Here is a 19567-nt window from a genome sequence, read left to right as displayed (position 1 = left end):
CAGCCAGTGTTGTACCCAGCGCAGAGTGCACTTATCCAAGCCGCGAGCAGCCAGCTTCTCCAGGAGAATGCTGTGGGAGACAGTGTCAAAGGCCTTACTAAAGTCCAAGTAGACAACAAACTCATGGGCTCCGTGGCATTTTGCTGGACTCGTGCCAGTATGGCCGTGCCTCTCTCATGCAGGGCAGCCACAAACTGGACGCTGTTCATGGCAGTTGTGGTCTCAGCAGTGCTGAGCCAAGAAGAGGGATGCCCTTCTGCCATCTGATAGCAAAGCCCTTCCTAATGAGGCCCAGGATGCTGTTGGATGCCATTTTGGCATGGCCACGGGCTGCCTCATGGTGTCCACCAGGACCCACGTGCCCTGCTGCAAAGCTGTTTGGAAGCCCATCGGCCACAGCCTGTAGTGGTGCAGGAGGTTCTTCCTTCCCCACTGCAGGACTTTGCATAAGGGGGTGAAACACTGTTGGCCCCAGTCTGGACCCCTACCGGGCACCAGGAGTGAGTGGCCGCCAGCTGGAGAGAGCAACACCCATGCCAGATTTCAATCCCCTGCACTGCCCTCTTCCCTAGCCTGTATTTCGTCAGTTGGTCTGGAAGGATTGTGACAGGAGGCAGCGTCAAAAGCCTTGGTTAGATGAGACGACCAACACAAGCACCTTCTTGTCCTTTCAGCTTGGCAAATGGCTTCCAGGATGATTTGCTGCATCACCTTTGCAGGGATCGAGGTGAGGCTGACGGGCCTGTCATTCCCCAGCTCCTCCTTCGTGCCTTTCTTGAAGACAGGAGGCCCGTTGGCTTTCTTCCAGTCCTCAGATGCATTCCCTGACTGCTGTGACTTTCAAAGGGACTTGGGAGCAAGCTTGTAGTGACACCAATCGACTCCCTCGGGTGCCTTCCAGGAGGCCACTTGCACTCATGTCAGTCCAATCGGTTTAAATGCTCCCAGACGCGATCCTCCTCTGCTGCAGGTCTTTCCTGTTCCAGATGTTCCTAGGAAAATGTCAGGAGAGCGATCTCCTGACAGCAAACCGTGCCAGAGGAAGACCAAGGCGAAGAAACCTTGGAGTTACCTCCGCCTTTGCTGTAAGCCCTGTCGTCAGGGAAGCTGCCCCGTTCAGGGCTGGGGCTGCCTTTGACCAAGGCTTGCTTTTGCTGCTGACCTACGTGGAAGAAGACCTTCTTGTTGCCCTCCACATGCTTTGCCTGATTGAAGCTATGGGGAGATCAGGGGATGTCCCAGAGGACTGGAGGTAGGCGAACGTTACCCCTATCTCCAAGAAGGTGTCAAGGGAGGATCCGGGTAATTATAGGCCCATCAGTCTTACTTCAATGCCCGGGAAAGTTATGGAACGGATCGTCCTGGGGGCCATCACGAGTCAAATGCAGCACATGGTTGGGAAAAGCCAACGCGGCTTCACCAAGGGCAGATCGTGCCTGACAAATCTGGTGGCCTTCTATGATAAAGTGACCTGCTCGGTTGACATGGGGCGAGCCGTGGAGATTGTCTACCTCGACTTCTCCAAGGCTTTCGATAGGGTTCCCCACGGCCTCCTCCTGGAGAAATTGATGCGTTATGGCCTAGACAAGCTGTGTGTGCAGTGGGTGGGGAATTGGCTGACGGGCCGCTCCCAAGGGATGGTGGTAAATAGCTCTTTTTCAAACTGGCAACCCGTCACAAGTGGGGTCCCCCAGGGATTGATATTGGGCCCAAGGCTATCCAATACCTTCATAAGTGATCTGGAAACGAGGATCAAGCTGTAGCCTGATGAAGTTTGCAGATGACACCAAACTGAGAGGGGAAGCGGACACTCTGGAAGGGAGAGCCACCCTGCAGGAAGATCTGGATAGGCTGGAAGAGTGGGCTAACATGAACCTTATGAAGTTTAACAAGGCCAAGTGTAAGGTCTTGCACCTGGGAAAACATAATCCAGGAGTGCAGCACAGACTGGGATCTCCGTGGCTAGAGAGCAGCTCCGCGGAAAGGGACCTGGGGGTCCTGGTGGACAGGAAGCTCAATTGGAGTGAACAGTGTGCTGCTGCAGCCAAGAAGGCCAGTAGGATGGTGGGTTGCATCAAAAAGGGCATCACCAGGCGAGATGAAAGAAGTCATTATCCCACTCTGCTCGGCGCTTGTCAGGCCACAGCTGGAATACTGTGTGCAGTTCTGGTCCCCGTTATACAAAAAAGATGTGGACATATGGAGGGGGTCCAGAGAAGGGCCACCAAGATGGTCAAGGGTCTGGGAAGCCTGCCATATGAGGATAGGCTGAGAGAAGTGGGCTTGTTCAGCCTGGAGAAAAGGAGGCTTAGAGGTGATCTCATCACCATGTACCAGTACTTAAAGGGGAGCTAAAAGAAGACGGAGACTCCCTTTTACAAGGAGTCCCATGGTGAGGACAAGGGGTACTGGGTACAAGTTACTCCCAGGGAGATTCCGACTGGACACGAGAGGAAAATTTTTCACAACGAGAACAGTCAACCATTGGAATAATCTCCCCAGGGAAGTGGTTGACTCCGCCACGCTGAGCACGTTTAAGACTCAGCTGGACATGGTGCTGGGCCATCCCGTCTAGACCGTGCAAATTCTTGCCTAGAAAGGCTGGACTAGATGATCCTTGAGGTTCCTTCCAACCTGGTATTCTACCATTCTAAGATTCTATGATTCAATGCCAGGTGGACCCCTCCACAGTTAGGAGGCATCTTGTGCCCTCACTGACACGACCCTGCCCGGGGTATCCCTGGGCCTCTCATCCCAGCACATGAAAGGAGCCTGCATGGCAGACCAAGCATGTCAGCAATGAGGAAATGAAATGGCAGCATTGACGGAAACCAAACCACAGCCTGTGCCATTAGGTAGCATATTTTGCTTGGGAGGGGAGTCTTGGAAAATTAGTGCCCGCGTGCAGTGACTGTGGGCCTGGGGCGGTGCAGGAGCAGTATAAAAGGGGCCCTTCTCCCCACTCTCTCATCCACTCTTCTCACCTCCATCGCCTTGGGTAGAAGGTGAGTTTGAAGCCCTTTCTCTTCCTCCTCCGCGTTTTCCTTTGGGTTTTCTCAGTGCGTACCAGCCGTTTGTCCTACACCGGGTCATGGGGCTACCTATCATGGGAGAGGGAAGGGCAGAGAAGGTGTGGCATGGAGAGAGGCTGATGCTTGGCTGAAGCGGGCGATGGGCTAGACGGGGACCTCGATGAGCTTGAATGCTCTTGGCAGGGCTGTTTTGGGCTGAGGGGAAGGTGAAGCCCGTGAGCCTCCCCAAAATGCCTCTAGCTCTTGTCTCCAGCTCATGGTTTTTTTCCCTCGCGGTGGGGTGACAGGCTGCTCCTCACCCATCGCCCCTGCTCTGCTTCCCCCTGCCCTCTCTCCCAGGTGCACCTCCAGCCCCGAGACATGTCCTGCTACAACCCGTGCCTGCCCTGCCAGCCCTGCGGCCCCACCCCGCTGGCCAACAGCTGCAATGAGCCCTGTGTCAGGCAGTGCCAGGACTCCACCGTCGTCATCCAGCCCTCCCCCGTGGTGGTGACCCTGCCCGGACCCATCCTCAGCTCTTTCCCGCAGAACACTGCCGTGGGATCCTCCACCTCTGCTGCCGTTGGCAGCATCCTCAGCTCTCAGGGAGTGCCCATCTCCTCCGGGGGCTTTGGCCTCTCGGGCTTCGGCAGCCGCTACAGCGGCAGGAGTTGCCTCCCCTGCTAAAGCTGCTGGCGATGGCCCTGGGGAAGGCCCCCAGGGACCCACAAGATGGTACCGGAGTGGGGACAGAGCATCGACTTGTTTTCTGAGGAACTGAGCAACGCCAGTACCCCTTGCAAAAGGATGGGGCCATCCTGGGAGCTCCGAAAGCACGGCCCATGCCTGCCTTTCCCCTCTTCCGCTCTCTCTTTTCCCTCCCGTGTCCTTGTTCTGTTGCGCTCCCATGGGCTGTGAGCCCCGTAAAGCCAGCCTAGGGCAGAACTGCAGGCCCTGCTCTGTCTCTGGCGCTGGCAGATGGAGACCTGGTGGGATCTCTGCCACAGCCGTGGGGTGCAGATTCATCTATGCCCCTGGTGCTCCCTGCACGGGGACCTGCACCCGTCTTGACCTCATTTCCCTCTTGCCTCATTAAAGTTCTGCTGCATGCCAGCCCATGCCTTTGTCTCATCCTTTTCCCTGCAGACACTTTGCCAAGATGCCCAGGAAGAGAGATGTTGCTCAGGGGTGGTTCTGGGAGGAGGTCGTTGGAGATGTTTCTGCCATGATTGTTAACACAGGCTTGCTTTGAATATGCTTAGCCATGCTTCGTGTGACCATCTGCTTTCTGAACTTCTGTGCGTCTCTGGGGCTGGACAGAGTGACCCGAGGCAGTTGAATGACCATAGCTACTGCAGAGATGATTTTAGGTCTCCCACCAAAGCATTCTCTTCTCCATGCTCAGCGAGCCCTCAGCCTCTCCTCCCCAACCAAGTGCTCCAGCCCCCTCACCATCCAGCCCACCCTCCGCTGAACTCGCCCCATTCAGTCAAGGTCTTTCTTGCATTAGAGCCCCAAACGCGGAAGAGTGTTCTAGATGCCGTCAGGTGAGTGCTGAGCAGAGGGCGCTCATCACTCCCCTCGATCTCCTGTCTACACGCCTGCTCATATAGCCCAGGATGTTGATGACAGTCCTTGGTGTGCGGGAAGAGTGCTGGGAGTCGCACCTGTTTTGATGGGGTTGCCGCAAAAGCACCTTTCCTGGCCCTGCTTGTGAGGGACTGAAGGATTTGTGGGGAGACAGGGCTGGTGACTGCCAAGGCAGCTTCTGGTCAGGGCTCTGGGTGGAGAAGTATCATCTTGCCCAATTGTGTCCTGCAGCAGTTCAGCTGCTCCCCTTTGCCGGCGGCAAGTCTCTCCGCAGCCTTTGCTGCTGGTCTGCGCACTGCTTTGGAGAGCTCTTGGACAGCCCTTTGAGACACTCAGCCCACACCCGCTGCCTCTCTTCCTGGCGCGGGTCTCTCCCTGCTCCCCTCTCTGCAGAAACATTCCCAGGAAAGCCTGGGCACAGAGAGGGAAGGAGCAGGGCAAGGAGGGCATGCACTGCCCGTGGGCCTGTGTGGTGTGCTGCCCCTGACTAGTACTAAGCACCCCGCAGCAGCTCTCTCGATGCGTTGTCCCATTCAGATGGGGGGAGAATTGGAAGAGCAAGAAAGCGAAATACCCTTGGGTTGAGCTCAGGCCAGTCTAAGAGGGGAAGGGGAAAGAAGGGAGAAAACCAAGTGGTGCAAAGGCAATCACCCACCACCTAGCAGCAGCAGACTCACGCCCATGCATTCTCCCCAGAGCTGCTCCTTTGCAAAGACTGCGCAACATTTTATTGCTGAGCGTGATGTTATGTGGCATGGAATAGCCTTGTGGTCAATTCAGGTCAGCCGTCCTGGTTGTGTCCCCTCCCAAGTGCTTGCTCCACCCCTGCAGGGGCGTGCAGAGTGAGAAAGAGAGATGGCCTTGATGGTGAGCAAGCACTGCGCAGCACTAGCTAAAGCTTTGGTGTGTTGTCTGCACTGTTTCTGCCCACATTTGAAGCACAGCACCATATGGGCTGCGCTGAAGAAAATCACCTCCATCCCAGCCAGAGCCAGTACAGCCTGGTTCCCTCGTTCCCTCTCCTGTTGTCCTCTGGGGCCATTTTCTGCTTGAGCCTCCTCCCCCCAGCCCAGTGGCAGCCAGGGCAAGAGGAATTGCGGCCCCTCCTCTCCACTCTCTTCCTCGTCCCAGGAGCTTTTGGGGCTGCTGCCCTCCCAGAGCCTTCCACAGCCCAGGCTCCTCAACCGAGGTCAGCAGTGGGCCCACGCCACTTCCACAGCATGTGTACCGAGGCCAAATGCCTCTGGCACGTTGGGGCAGAGGCTCAGCAAAGCTGGGCCTGATGGGCAGGGGCTCTGCGGGAGTCATGGAAGCCTTCCTCACCTGCAAGTGACAGTGCCTCAAGGGCACTTTGGCTGCATCCCAAGAGTTACAGTCAACGTCTCAAGGTCCAAGTGGAAACCAGTGCAACTGGTGCCCTTCAGGGGTCCGTCCTGGGACCAATACTGTTTCCTGCCTTCATCAATGACATGGATAGTGCGATTGAGTGCGCCCTCATCAAGTTTGTGCATGACACCAGGGTGAGGGGCGCAACTGGTACGCCTGAGGGAAGGGACGCTGTCCAGAGGGATCTTGACAGGCTTGAGGAATGGTCCGATGTGAAATTCAGGAACTTGGACAAGGCCAAGTGCAAGGTCCTGCACCTGCGTTGGGGCAATCCTCCATATCAGCACAGACTGGAGGATAAACGGCTGAGAGCAGCCCTGCTCTGAGACCTTATTGCAGCCTTTCAGTATATAAAGGGGACTTATCAGGAAGTTGGAGAGAGACATTTTATCAAGGCCTGTAGGGACAGGAGAAGAGCAACGGTTTTAAACTGAAGCTGGGTAGATGAAGCTTGGACGTAAGGAAGAAATGTATTACGATGAGGGTGGTGAGACCCTGGAAAAGGTTGCCCCGAGAACGATGGGCTGCCCCATCACGGGCAGTGTTGAAAGTGAGGTTCGAGGGAACTTTGAGTGACGTGATGTAGTGCCAGCTATCCCTGCCCATGGCAGGGGGGTTGGACTAGATGATCTTTCAAGGTCTCTTCCAAGCACAACCATTCTCTGATTGTATTCTACTATGGTCTGCTGTCAAGGCAGCCCACTGCACTGTGTTCCTCTGTTCCTTTGAGAACGCTATGGTGAGGATGGGTTGTCCTGGCCTCTCCTGGGAAGCTAGTGCCTATGTCTTGTCAATACCACATTCCCTGCTGACTACTCGCATCACAGTGTTGAGCTTTCCAAGGAAAAAGAAGAGGTGTGCACAACAAAGTGGATGACAAAGTAGTCACTGAACTATGTCGGGTAATTCCATTGCGACGCAGAAAGGCAGACAATTTTAGAAACTGGAGGATCACCCGATGCGCAACTAAGCATGCTGACTGCAAGCCTGTGTTGATAATCCGTGCAAACTCATGCCCAACACCCCCCTCCCAGGACCAGCCCTGAGGAACATGTCTCGGCGTGGGCATCATGGGAGAGGATCTGCAGGGGAAAGGATGAGAGAGAAGCGCAGGCTGGGATGCAGCAGAACTTTAATGAGTGGCAGGAGGGAAATGAGGTCGATCCGAGTGGAGGCCTCAGTGCAGGCAGCAGCTTTAGCAGGGGAGGCACCGGCTGCCGCAGTAGCGGCTGCCGAAGCCCGAGAGGCCAAAGCCGCCAGAGGAGATGGGCACTCCCTGAGAGCTGAGGATGCTGCCAACGGCAGCGGAGGTGGAGGATCCCACGGCAGTGTTCTGTGGGAAGGAGCTGAGGATGGGTCCGGGCAGGGTCACCACCACGGGGGAGGGCTGGATGACGACGGTGGAGTCCTGGCACTGCCTGACACAGGGCTCATTGCAGCTGTTGGCCAGCGGGGTGGGGCCGCAGGGCTGGCAGGGCAGGCACGGGTTGTAGCAGGACATGTCTTGGGTCTGGAGGTGCGCCTGAGAGAGAGAGGGCAGGGGGAAGGAGAGGAGGAGGGGTGGTTGAAGAGCAGCCTATCCCCCCAGCACAAGGCCGCCCCTTTCCCTCAGCCCAAAGGAGCTTCACCAAAAGTGAGTAAGCCCAGGGAGGTCTTCACCTAGCGCATAGCTCAGGAGATACCTCAGCCAAGCATCAGCCTCTCTCCATGTCCCACCTTCTGCTCCCTTCCCTCTCCCATGGCCAGCAGCCTCAGGACCCAGCATAGGACAAAGAGGCAGGTATGTGTTGAGAAATCCCCGAGGAGGAGAAGGAGGAGTAGGCTGAGGAGGAGGAAGAACAGAAAGGGCTCCAAACTCACCTTCTTCCCAGGGAGGTGGAGGCAAGAAGAGTGGATGAGAGAGTGAGGAGCAGGGCCCGCTTTTATACTGCTCCTGCACCGCCCCAGGCCCACAGTCACTGCGCGCGGGCACTAATTTTCCAACAGACTCACCTCCCAAGCAAAATATGCTACCTAATGGCACAGGTTGTGTTTTGGTTTCCATCAACACCGTCATTTCATTTCCTCATTTCTGCCATGACCATTAGGCCAGGGACGCTCTTTTGAAGTATTGGGATGAGAGGCCCAAGGATTTCCTGAGCAGCATCATGGGCGTACAGGCAGAAGATGTGCCCGCAAGTGCCGGAGGTGTCTGTGCAGATGGAAGACATGGGTCTGGAGAAATCTGGTGAGGCTGTTTTTGAATGCCTGTGCAGGAAGGTGGGCACGTCTTCCCACCAATGCAGTGCTCTCCTGGGTGCCCAGAGGCTTCTGCGCATGAGGCCATGCTGCATCCTTCCCCCTCCCTGCCTGCCGCCTTGCTTGCTGCAGCAGTCCCTGAGCACTGCCTGGCAGTGTCCTGAAAGGCAGGTGGGCTGCGCTACTGGTTTCAAACGCCTGCGCACAAGGAAAGCTTCTCCTTCTGGGCAGACATTTGCTGGTTTCTTTGGCAAAGGCGTCCCCTCTCGTGGAGCCCTGTGGCGTCGTGTTCCTCCCCTCTCACTACCAGAGGGGTGTGCTGGGGCTCGGGAGAGCTTTGGACCCGGACCTGCATGGCACACAAAGGCCTGGCCACTTTTCCAAAATGCTGACCGTTCTGCAACCATCCCCGAGCTGTGGGAGTGCTGGCAAGAAGTTCGGGCTGAGAGCAATGGCTGTTTGTGCTGCCTGGAGATGTGTACTTGGGTACAGCACAGTGATCGGAGACGGTTTTCCCTGGGCAGGGATGGAACTGCTCTGGCCAGAAAGGAATTCAGCAGCGCGTGGGACACGGGCCTGCAGACAGTGCACACTCCTGGCTTGGCCGCACGCCAAGAGGCTGACACACGGCCAATCCAAAATTAGAGTGTGACTCGCCATGGGTAGGGAGAGTCTATCCCAGGAAGCTTGCCTACTGAAGGCATTCCCTTACCCTCCTGGGACGCGTCCCAGCTGCCTCCGTGTCTGCAGGGCAGGGAAGTGCATCGCCTCCTTGATGTAGTCTGAGAGCCAGGGCCCTTGTGAGCACATGCCCTGCCTGAGCATCCTCAGGCACGTGGCACTGCAGGGTCCTGCCAGCCCTCATTTGTTCGGGAAATGCAGGCAGATTGCTTGCCTCTCCAATGGTGCTGGGTTGTGCTCCTGGCTGAGGAGGCCTTTGGGGCATGGGAAAGAAGGCACGCTGAAGCACTACTGCCAGGAGAAGATGTAATGCTTGAGACCCAGGGATGAGTCCCGGACAGTGGGGAGGTGTTTTCTGCAACCCTTTCTTTCCCTCCACGGAGCACTGAGGAGAGCTCCTCTCCGCAGCCTGGTCTCCTTTGCAAGGAAGATGAGGCCCGTGTGTCCGTTTCCTTCCACCCACCAAGTCTCTGCTTGTTTTTCTGAGTATCGGGCTGGACCCTTCTTGCTCTTAGACCATGAGGTGCCTAAGGCGCTGCCAGCTTTTCTGAGCTCCTTTGCCCTTCACAGCTGCCTGCATGGCATCCTACCTACCAGGCGCCTGCCTAGGCTGAATTCAGGGTGCCTGAAGTCCAGGGGCTGTACATCGCTAGGTACTTTCCTCCCTGCTGCCAGGTCTTTAACTCTCAATTTCTCAGGTGCGATTGCCATGGCTGCCCTTGATTCCAATGTTCCCAAGCAATTTATCCTTGTTAGTGGCAGCTGTGCATCACCTGTTTTTTGCCCATGACAGAATCGCAGGTTCCTTGGGTTGGAAGGGACCTCTGGAGATCGTCTAGTCCAACCCTGCTGCTCAAAGCATGTTCAGCCTTTGGAGGATGATCAGGGCCAAGTCTTTTCTTCCGTTTTCCTGGAATTTCCCCTATTTCAATATGTGCCCATTACCTCTTGTCCCTTCACTGGGTAGGACTCAGAACAGTGTGGCTCTACGTTCTTGACTGCCTCCCATCAGGTCCTTTAGCCATTGGTAAGAGGCGTGCCCCGGGGCCTTCTCTCCTCCAGGGTGAACACCCCCACCTCTTGCAGCCCCTCCTGCCTCAGGGGCTCCGGTTGTTTCGTAGAATCACAGAATCGTTAAGGTTGGAAAAGACCCTTAAGATCATCGAGTCCAACCGTTAACCTAGCACTGCCAAGTCCACCACTAAACCACGTCCTCGAGCACCATGTCTGCCCTTCTTTTAAATGCCTCCAGGGATGGAGACTCAACCACTTCCCTGGGCAGCCTGTTCCAATGTCTGACTACCCTTTCGGTGAAGAAGATTTTCCTAATATCCTACCTAAACCTGCCCTGGCGCAGCTTGAGGCCGTTTCCTCTCGTCCTATCGCTTGTTACTAGGGAGAAGAGACCGTCCCCCACCTCGCTGCAACCTCCTTGCAGGTAGCTGTAGAGAGCAATAAGGTCTCCCCTCAGCCACCTCTTCTCCAGACTAAACAACCCCAGTTCTCTCAGCCGCTCCTCGTAAGACTTGGTCCTGCTGGCCACACTGTTCCTGATACAAGCCAGGATGCCCTTGGCCTTCTTGGCCACCTGAGCACACTGCCGGCTCATGTTCAGACGGCTGTCAACCAACACCCCCAGGTCCTTTTCTGCCAGGCAGCTCTCCAGCCACTCCTCCCCCAGCCTGTAGCGGTGCCTGGGGTTGTTGTGACCCAAGTGCAGGACCCGGCACTGAGCCTTGTTGAACCTCATACATTTGGCCCCGGCCCATCGATGCAGCCTGGCCAGACCCCTCTGTAGGGCCTTCCTACCCTCCAGCAGATCAACACGCCCGCCCAACTTGGTGTCATCTGCAAACTGACTGAGGGTGCACTCAATCCCCTCATGCAGGTCACCAGTGACGATATTGAACAGGACCAGCCCCAACACTGAGCCCTGGGGAACACCACTCGTGACCGGCCGCCAACTGGATTTGACTCCGTTAACCACCACTCTCTGGGCTCGGCCGTCCAGCCAGTGTTGTACCCAGCGCAGAGTGCACTTATCCAAGCCGCGATCAGCCAGCTTCTCCAGGAGAATGCTGTGGGAGACAGTGTCAAAGGCCTTACTAAAGTCCAAGTAGACAACAAACTCATGGGCTCTGTGGCATTTTGCTGGACTCGTGCCAGTATGGCCGTGCCTCTCTCATGCAGGGCAGCCACAAACTGGACGCTGTTCATGACAGTTGTGGTCTCAGCAGTGCTGAGCCAAGAAGAGGGATGCCCTTCTGCCATCTGATAGCAAAGCCCTTCCTAATGAGGCCCAGGATGCTGTTGGATGCCATTTTGGCATGGCCACGGGCTGCCTCATGGTGTCCACCAGGACCCACGTGCCCTGCTGCAAAGCTGTTTGGAAGCCCATCGGCCACAGCCTGTAGTGGTGCAGGAGGTTCTTCCTTCCCCACTGCAGGACTTTGCATAAGGGGGTGAAACACTGTTGGCCCCAGTCTAGACCCCTACCGGGCACCAGGAGTGAGTGGCCGCCAGCTGGAGAGAGCAGCACCCATGCCAGATTTCAATCCCCTGCACTGCCCTCTTCCCTAGCCTGTATTTCGTCAGTTGGTCTGGAAGGATTGTGACAGGAGGCAGCGTCAAAAGCCTTGGTTAGATGAGACGACCAACACAAGCACCTTCTTGTCCTTTCATCTTGGCAAATGGCTTCCAGGATGATTTGCTGCATCACCTTTGCAGGGATCGAGGTGAGGCTGACGGGGCTGTCATTCCCCAGCTCCTCCTTCGTGCCTTTCTTGAAGACAGGAGGCCCGTTGGCTTTCTTCCAGTCCTCAGATGCATTCCCTGACTGCTGTGACTTTCAAAGGGACTTGGGAGCAAGCTTGTAGTGACACCAATCGACTCCCTCGGGTGCCTTCCAGGAGGCCACTTGCACTCATGTCAGTCCAATCGGTTTAAATGCTCCCAGACCCAATCCTCCTCTGCTGCAGGTCTTTCCTGTTCCAGATGTTCCTAGGAAAATGTCAGGAGAGCGATCTCTTGACAGCAAACCGTGCCAGAGCAAGACCAAGGCGAAGAAACCTTGGAGTTACCTCCGCCTTTGCTGTAAGCCCTGTCGTCAGGGAAGCTGCCCCGTTCAGGGCTGGGGCTGCCTTTGACCAAGGCTTGCTTTTGCTGCTGACCTACGTGGAAGAAGACCTTCTTGTTGCCCTCCACATGCTTTGCCTGATTGAAGCTATGGGGAGATCAGGGGATGTCCCAGAGGACTGGAGGTAGGCGAACGTTACCCCTATCTCCAAGAAGGTGTCAAGGGAGGATCCGGGTAATTATAGGCCCATCAGTCTTACTTCAATGCCCGGGAAAGTTATGGAACGGATCGTCCTGGGGGCCATCACGAGTCAAATGCAGCACATGGTTGGGAAAAGCCAACGCGGCTTCACCAAGGGCAGATCGTGCCTGACAAATCTGGTGGCCTTCTATGATAAAGTGACCTGCTCGGTTGACATGGGGCGAGCCGTGGAGATTGTCTACCTCGACTTCTCCAAGGCTTTCGATAGGGTTCCCCACGGCCTCCTCCTGGAGAAATTGATGCGTTATGGCCTAGACAAGCTGTGTGTGCAGTGGGTGGGGAATTGGCTGACGGGCCGCTCCCAAGGGATGGTGGTAAATAGCTCTTTTTCAAACTGGCAACCCGTCACAAGTGGGGTCCCCCAGGGATCGATATTGGGCCCAAGGCTATTCAATACCTTCATAAGTGATCTGGAAACGAGGATCAAGCGTAGCCTGATGAAGTTTGCAGATGACACCAAACTGAGAGGGGAAGCGGACACTCTGGAAGGGAGAGCCACCCTGCAGGAAGATCTGGATAGGCTGGAAGAGTGGGCTAACATGAACCTTATGAAGTTTAACAAGGCCAAGTGTAAGGTCTTGCACCTGGGAAAACATAATCCAGGAGTGCAGCACAGACTGGGATCTCCGTGGCTAGAGAGCAGCTCTGCGGAAAGGGACCTGGGGGTCCTGGTGGACAGGAAGCTCAATTGGAGTGAACAGTGTGCTGCTGCAGCCAAGAAGGCCAGTAGGATGGTGGGTTGCATCAAAAAGGGCATCACCAGGCGAGATGAAAGAAGTCATTATCCCACTCTGCTCGGCGCTTGTCAGGCCACAGCTGGAATACTGTGTGCAGTTCTGGTCCCCGTTATACAAAAAAGATGTGGACATATGGAGGGGGTCCAGAGAAGGGCCACCAAGATGGTCAAGGGTCTGGGAAGCCTGCCATATGAGGGTAGGCTGAGAGAAGTGGGCTTGTTCAGCCTGGAGAAAAGGAGGCTTAGAGGTGATCTCATCACCATGTACCAGTACTTAAAGGGGAGCTAAAAAGAAGACGGAGACTCCCTTTTTACAAGGAGTCCCATGGTGAGGACAAGGGGTACTGGGTACAAGTTACTCCCAGGGAGATTCCGACTGGACACGAGAGGAAAATTTTTCACAACGAGAACAGTCAACCATTGGAATAATCTCCCCAGGGAAGTGGTTGACTCCGCCACGCTGAGCACGTTTAAGACTCAGCTGGACATGGTGCTGGGCCATCCCGTCTAGACCGTGCAAATTCTTGCCTAGAAAGGCTGGACTAGATGATCCTTGAGGTTCCTTCCAACCTGGTATTCTACCATTCTAAGATTCTATGATTCAATGCCAGGTGGACCCCTCCACAGTTAGGAGGCATCTTGTGCCCTCACTGACACGACCCTGCCCGGGGTATCCCTGGGCCTCTCATCCCAGCACATGAAAGGAGCCTGCATGGCAGACCAAGCATGTCAGCAATGAGGAAATGAAATGGCAGCATTGACGGAAACCAAACCACAGCCTGTGCCATTAGGTAGCATATTTTGCTTGGGAGGGGAGTCTTGGAAAATTAGTGCCCGCGTGCAGTGACTGTGGGCCTGGGGCGGTGCAGGAGCAGTATAAAAGCGGGCCCTTCTCCCCACTCTCTCATCCACTCTTCTCACCTCCATCTCCTTGGGAAGAAGGTGAGTTTGAAGCCCTTTCTCTTCCTCCTCCACGTTTTCCTTTGGGTTTTCTGAGTGCGTACCTGCCGTTTGTCCTACACCGGGTCATGGGACTACCTATCATGGGAGAGGGAAGGGCAGAGAAGGTGTGGCATGGAGAGAGGCTGATGCTTGGCTGAAGTGGGCGATGGGCTAGACGGGGACCTCGATGAGCTTGAATGCTCTTGGCAGGGCTGTTTTGGGCTGAGGGGAAGGTGAAGCCCGTGAGCCTCCCCAAAATGCCTCTAGCTCTTGTCTCCAGCTCATGGTTTTTTTCCCTCGCGGTGGGGTGACAGGCTGCTCCTCACCCATCGCCCCTGCTCTGCTTCCCCCTGCCCTCTCTCCCAGGTGCACCTCCAGCCCCGAGACATGTCCTGCTACAACCCGTGCCTGCCCTGCCAGCCCTGCGGCCCCACCCCGCTGGCCAACAGCTGCAATGAGCCCTGTGTCAGGCAGTGCCAGGACTCCACCGTCGTCATCCAGCCCTCCCCCGTGGTGGTGACCCTGCCCGGACCCATCCTCAGCTCTTTCCCGCAGAACACTGCCGTGGGATCCTCCACCTCTGCTGCCGTTGGCAGCATCCTCAGCTCTCAGGGAGTGCCCATCTCCTCCGGGGGCTTTGGCCTCTCGGGCTTCGGCAGCCGCTACAGCGGCAGGAGTTGCCTCCCCTGCTAAAGCTGCTGGCGATGGCCCTGGGGAAGGCCCCCAGGGACCCACAAGATGGTACCGGACTGGGGACAGAGCATCGACTTGTTTTCTGAGGAACTGAGCAACGCCAGTACCCCTTGCAAAAGGATGGGGCCATCCTGGGAGCTCCGAAAGCACGGCCCATGCCTGCCTTTCCCCTCTTCCGCTCTCTCTTTTCCCTCCCGTGTCCTTGTTCTGTTGCGCTCCCATGGGCTGTGAGCCCCGTAAAGCCAGCCTAGGGCAGAACTGCAGGCCCTGCTCTGTCTCTGGCGCTGGCAGATGGAGACCTGGTGGGATCTCTGCCACAGCCGTGGGGTGCAGATTCATCTATGCCCCTGGTGCTCCCTGCACGGGGACCTGCACCCGTCTTGACCTCATTTCCCTCTTGCCTCATTAAAGTTCTGCTGCATGCCAGCCCATGCCTTTATCTCATCCTTTCCCCTGCAGACACTTTGCCAAGATGCCCAGGAAGAGAGATGTTGCTCAGGGGTGGTTCTGGGAGGAGCTGGCTGGAGATGGTTCTGCCGTGATTGTTAACACAGGCTTGCTTTGAATATGCTTAGCCATGCTTCGTGTGACCATCTGCTTTCTGAACTTCTGTGCGTCTCTGGGGCTGGACAGAGTGACCCGAGGCAGTTGAATGACCATAGCTACTGCAGAGATGATTTTAGGTCTCCCACCAAAGCATTCTCTTCTCCATGCTCAGCGAGCCCTCAGCCTCTCCTCCCCAACCAAGTGCTCCAGCCCCCTCACCATCCAGCCCACCCTCCGCTGAACTCGCCCCATTCAGTCAAGGTCTTTCTTGCATTAGAGCCCCAAACGCGGAAGAGTGTTCTAGATGCCGTCAGGTGAGTGCTGAGCAGAGGGCGCTCATCACTCCCCTCGATCTCCTGTCTACACGCCTGCTCATATAGCCCAGGATGTTGATGACAGTCCTTGGTGTGCAGGAAGAGTGCTGGGAGTCGCACCTGTTTTGATGGGGTTGCCGCAAAAGCACCTTTCCTGGCCCTGCTTGTGAGGGACTGAAGGATTTGTGGGGAGACAGGGCTGGTGACTGCCAAGGCAGCTTCTGGTCAGGGCTCTGGGTGGAGAAGGATCATCTTGCCTGGCTGTGTCCTGCAGCAGTTCAGCTGCTCCCCTTTGCCGGCGGCAAGTCTCTCCGCAGCCTTTGCTGCTGGTCTGCGCACTGCTTTGGAGAGCTCTTGGACAGCCCTTTGAGACACTCAGCCCACACCCGCTGCCTCTCTTCCTGGCGCGGGTCTCTCCCTGCTCCCCTCTCTGCAGAAACATTCCCAGGAAAGCCTGGGCACAGAGAGGCAAGGAGCAGGGCAAGGAGGGCATGCACTGCCCGTGGGCCTGTGTGGTGTGCTGCCCCTGACTAGTACTAAGCACCCCGCAGCAGCTCTCTCGATCCGTTGTCCCATTCGGATGGGGGAGAATTGGAAGAGCAAGAAAGCGAAATACCCTTGGGTTGAGCTCAGGCCAGTCTAAGAGGGGAAGGGGAAAGAAGGGAGAAAACCAAGTGGTGCAAAGGCAATCACCCACCACCTAGCAGCAGCAGACTCACGCCCATGCATTCTCCCCAGAGCTGCTCCTTTGCAAAGACTGCGCAACATTTTATTGCTGAGCGTGATGTTATGTGGCATGGAATAGCCTTGTGGTCAATTCAGGTCAGCCGTCCTGGTTGTGTCCCCTCCCAGGTGCTTGCTCCACCCCTGCAGGGGCGTGCAGAGTGAGAAAGAGAGACGGCCTTGACGGTGAGCAAGCACTGCGCAGCACTAGCTAAAGCTTTGGTGTGTTGTCTGCCCTGTTTCTGCCCACATTTGAAGCACAGCACCATATGGGCTGCGCTGAAGAAAATCACCTCCATCCCAGCCAGAGCCAGTACAGCCTGGTTCCCTCGTTCCCTCTCCTGTTGTCCTCTGGGGCCATTTTCTGCTTGAGCCTCCTCCCCCCAGCCCAGTGGCAGCCAGGGCAAGAGGAATTGCGGCCCCTCCTCTCCACTCTCTTCCTCGTCCCAGGAGCTTTTGGGGCTGCTGCCCTCCCAGAGCCTTCCACAGCCCAGGCTCCTCAACCGAGGTCAGCAGTGGGCCCACGCCACTTCCACAGCATGTGTACCGATGCAAACAGTGCCTCTGCCACGTTGGGGCAGAGGCTCAGCAAAGCTGGGCCTGATGGGCAGGGGCTCTGCGGGAGTCATGGAAGCCTTCCTCACCTGCAAGTGACAGTGCCTCAAGGGCACTGTGGCTGCATCCCAAGAGTTACAGTCAACGTCTCAAGGTCCAAGTGGAAACCAGTGCAACTGGTGCCCTTCAGGGGTCCGTCCTGGGACCAATACTGTTTCCTGCCTTCATCAATGACATGGATAGTGCGATTGAGTGCGCCCTCATCAAGTTTGTGCATGACACCAGGGTGAGGGGCGCAACTGGTACGCCTGAGGGAAGGGACGCTGTCCAGAGGGATCTTGACAGGCTTGAGGAATGGTCCGATGTGAAATTCAGGAACTTGGACAAGGCCAAGTGCACGGTCCTGCACCTGCGTTGGGGCAATCCTCCATATCAGTACAGACTGGAGGATAAACGGCTGAGAGCAGCCCTGCTCTGAGACCTTATTGCAGCCTTTCAGTATATAAAGGGGACTTATCAGGAAGTTGGAGAGAGACATTTTATCAAGGCCTGTAGGGACAGGAGAAGAGCAACGGTTTTAAACTGAAGCTGGGTAGATGAAGCTTGGACGTAAGGAAGAAATGTATTACGATGAGGGTGGTGAGACCCTGGAAAAGGTTGCCCCGAGAACGATGGGCTGCCCCATCACGGGCAGTGTTGAAAGTGAGGTTCGAGGGAACTTTGAGTGACGTGATGTAGTGCCAGCTATCCCTGCCCATGGCAGGGGGGTTGGACTAGATGATCTTTCAAGGTCTCTTCCAAGCACAACCATTCTCTGATTGTATTCTACTATGGTCTGCTGTCAAGGCAGCCCACTGCACTGTGTTCCTCTGTTCCTTTGAGAATGCTATGGTGAGGATGGGTTGTCCTGGCCTCTCCTGGGAAGCTAGTGCCTATGTCTTGTCAATACCACATTCCCCGCTGACTACTCGCATCACAGTGTTGAGCTTTCCAAGGAAAAAGAAGAGGTGTGCACAACAAAGTGGATGACAAAGTAGTCACTGAACTATGTCGGGTAATTCCATTGCGACGCAGAAAGGCAGACAATTTTAGAAACTGGAGGATCACCCGATGCGCAACGAAGCATGCTGACTGCAAGCCTGTGTTGATAATCCGTGCAAAATCATGCCCAACACCCCCCTCCCAGAACCAGCCCTGAGGAACATGTCTCGGCGTGGGCATCATGGGAGAGGATCTGCAGGGGAAAGGATGAGAGAGAAGCGCAGGCTGGGATGCAGCAGAACTTTAATGAGTGGAAAGAGGGAAATGAGGTCGATCCGAGTGGAGGCCTCAGTGCAGGCAGCAGCTTTAGCAGGGGAGGCACCGGCTGCCGCAGTAGCGGCTGCCGAAGCCCGAGAGGCCAAAGCCGCCAGAGGAGATGGGCACTCCCTGAGAGCTGAGGATGCTGCCAACGGCAGCGGAGGTGGAGGATCCCACGGCAGTGCTCTGTGGGAAGGAGCTGAGGATGGGTCCGGGCAGGGTCACCACCACGGGGGAGGGCTGGATGACGACGGTGGAGTCCTGGCACTGCCTGACACAGGGCTCATTGCAGCTGTTGGCCAGCGGGGTGGGGCCGCAGGGCTGGCAGGGCAGGCACGGGTTGTAGCAGGACATGTCTTGGGTCTGGAGGTGCGCCTGAGAGAGAGAGAGGGCAGGGGGAAGGAGAGGAGGAGGGGTGGTTGAAGAGCAGCCTATCCCCCCAGCACAAGGCCGCCCCTTTCCCTCAGCCCAAAGGAGCTTCACCAAAAGTGAGTAAGCCCAGGGAGGTCTTCACCTAGCGCATAGCTCAGGAGATACCTCAGCCAAGCATCAGCCTCTCTCCATGTCCCACCTTCTGCTCCCTTCCCTCTCCCATGGCCAGCAGCCTCAGGACCCAGCATAGGACAAAGAGGCAGGTATGTGTTGAGAAATCCCCGAGGAGGAGAAGGAGGAGCAGGCTGAGGAGGAGGAAGAACAGAAAGGGCTCCAAACTCACCTTCTTCCCAGGGAGGTGGAGGCAAGAAGAGTGGATGAGAGAGTGAGGAGCAGGGCCCGCTTTTATACTGCTCCTGCACCGCCCCAGGCCCACAGTCACTGCACGCGGGCACTAATTTTCCAACAGACTCACCTCCCAAGCAAAATATGCTACCTAATGGCCCAGGTTGTGGTCTGGTTTCCATCAACACTGTCATTTCATTTCCTCATTTCTGCCATGAGCATTAGGCCAGGGACGCTCTTTTGAAGTATTGGGATGAGAGGCCCAAGGATTTCCTGAGCAGCATCATGGGCGTACAGGCAGAAGATGTGCCCGCAAGTGCCGGAGGTGTCTGTGCAGATGGAAGACATGGGTCTGGAGAAATCTGGTGAGGCTGTTTTCGAATGCCTGTGCAGGAAGGTGGGCACGTCTTCCCACCAATGCAGTGCTCTCCTGGGTGCCCAGAGGCTTCTGCGCATGAGGCCATGCTGCATCCTTCCCCCTCCCTGCCTGCCGCCTTGCTTGCTGCAGCAGTCCCTGAGCACTGCCTGGCAGTGTCCTGAAAGGCAGGTGGGCTGCGCTACTGGTTTCAAACGCCTGCGCCCAAGGAAAGCTTCTCCTTCTGGGCAGACATTTGCTGGTTTCTTTGGCAAAGGCGTCCCCTCTCGTGGCAGTCTCTGGGGGTCCCCAACCAGTGCAATCAGCAGGCTTGCGGAAGGAGAACATTGCCCTCCCCAAGCCCCTGATTTCTCAGCAAGCCCTGTGGAGTCGTGTTCCTCCCCTTTCAGTACCAGAGGGGTGTGCTGGGGCTCGGGACAGTGC

The 19567-nt window shown here is 56.3% G+C and overlaps 4 protein-coding genes across 4 annotated transcripts; 2 read left to right on the top strand and 2 right to left on the bottom strand.

The window, feature by feature from the left end:
* The first annotated feature begins 3392 nt into the window (after positions 1-3392).
* Positions 3393-3698, top strand: LOC148052737 (feather keratin 1-like). The gene has a single exon (XM_087778678.1). The coding sequence runs from the start codon at positions 3393-3395 to the stop codon at positions 3696-3698; it is 306 nt and encodes a 101-aa protein (XP_087634804.1).
* A 3484-nt stretch (positions 3699-7182) lies between these two features.
* LOC148052736 (feather keratin Cos1-2-like) lies at positions 7183-7488 on the bottom strand. Its single transcript, XM_087778683.1, has one exon. The coding sequence runs from the start codon at positions 7486-7488 to the stop codon at positions 7183-7185; it is 306 nt and encodes a 101-aa protein (XP_087634809.1).
* Positions 7489-14308: 6820 nt separating this feature from the next.
* On the top strand, positions 14309-14614 carry LOC148052735 (feather keratin 1-like). The gene has a single exon (XM_087778677.1). It carries the CDS (start codon positions 14309-14311, stop codon positions 14612-14614), a length of 306 nt encoding a protein of 101 aa, XP_087634803.1.
* Positions 14615-18099: 3485 nt separating this feature from the next.
* LOC148052734 (feather keratin Cos1-2-like) lies at positions 18100-18405 on the bottom strand. Its single transcript, XM_087778701.1, has one exon. It carries the CDS (start codon positions 18403-18405, stop codon positions 18100-18102), a length of 306 nt encoding a protein of 101 aa, XP_087634827.1.
* Between the last annotated feature and the right edge of the window lie 1162 nt (positions 18406-19567).

This window comes from Nipponia nippon, unplaced genomic scaffold (assembly GCF_047370975.1).
Source record: "Nipponia nippon isolate SJK-2023a ecotype South Korea unplaced genomic scaffold, ASM4737097v1 scaffold_45, whole genome shotgun sequence".
Taxonomy (NCBI): domain Eukaryota; kingdom Metazoa; phylum Chordata; class Aves; order Pelecaniformes; family Threskiornithidae; genus Nipponia; species Nipponia nippon.
Note: the sequence above shows the minus strand (reverse complement) of the source record. Positions and strands in the feature narration are given on the sequence as shown.

Excerpts from the sequence above, each read along its gene's own strand:
- LOC148052734 (XM_087778701.1), bottom strand. The coding sequence starts at position 18,405 with ATGTCCTGCTACAACCCGTGCCTGCCCTGCCAGCCCTGCGGCCCCACC.
- LOC148052736 (XM_087778683.1), bottom strand. The coding sequence starts at position 7,488 with ATGTCCTGCTACAACCCGTGCCTGCCCTGCCAGCCCTGCGGCCCCACC.
- LOC148052735 (XM_087778677.1), top strand. The coding sequence starts at position 14,309 with ATGTCCTGCTACAACCCGTGCCTGCCCTGCCAGCCCTGCGGCCCCACC.
- LOC148052737 (XM_087778678.1), top strand. The coding sequence starts at position 3,393 with ATGTCCTGCTACAACCCGTGCCTGCCCTGCCAGCCCTGCGGCCCCACC.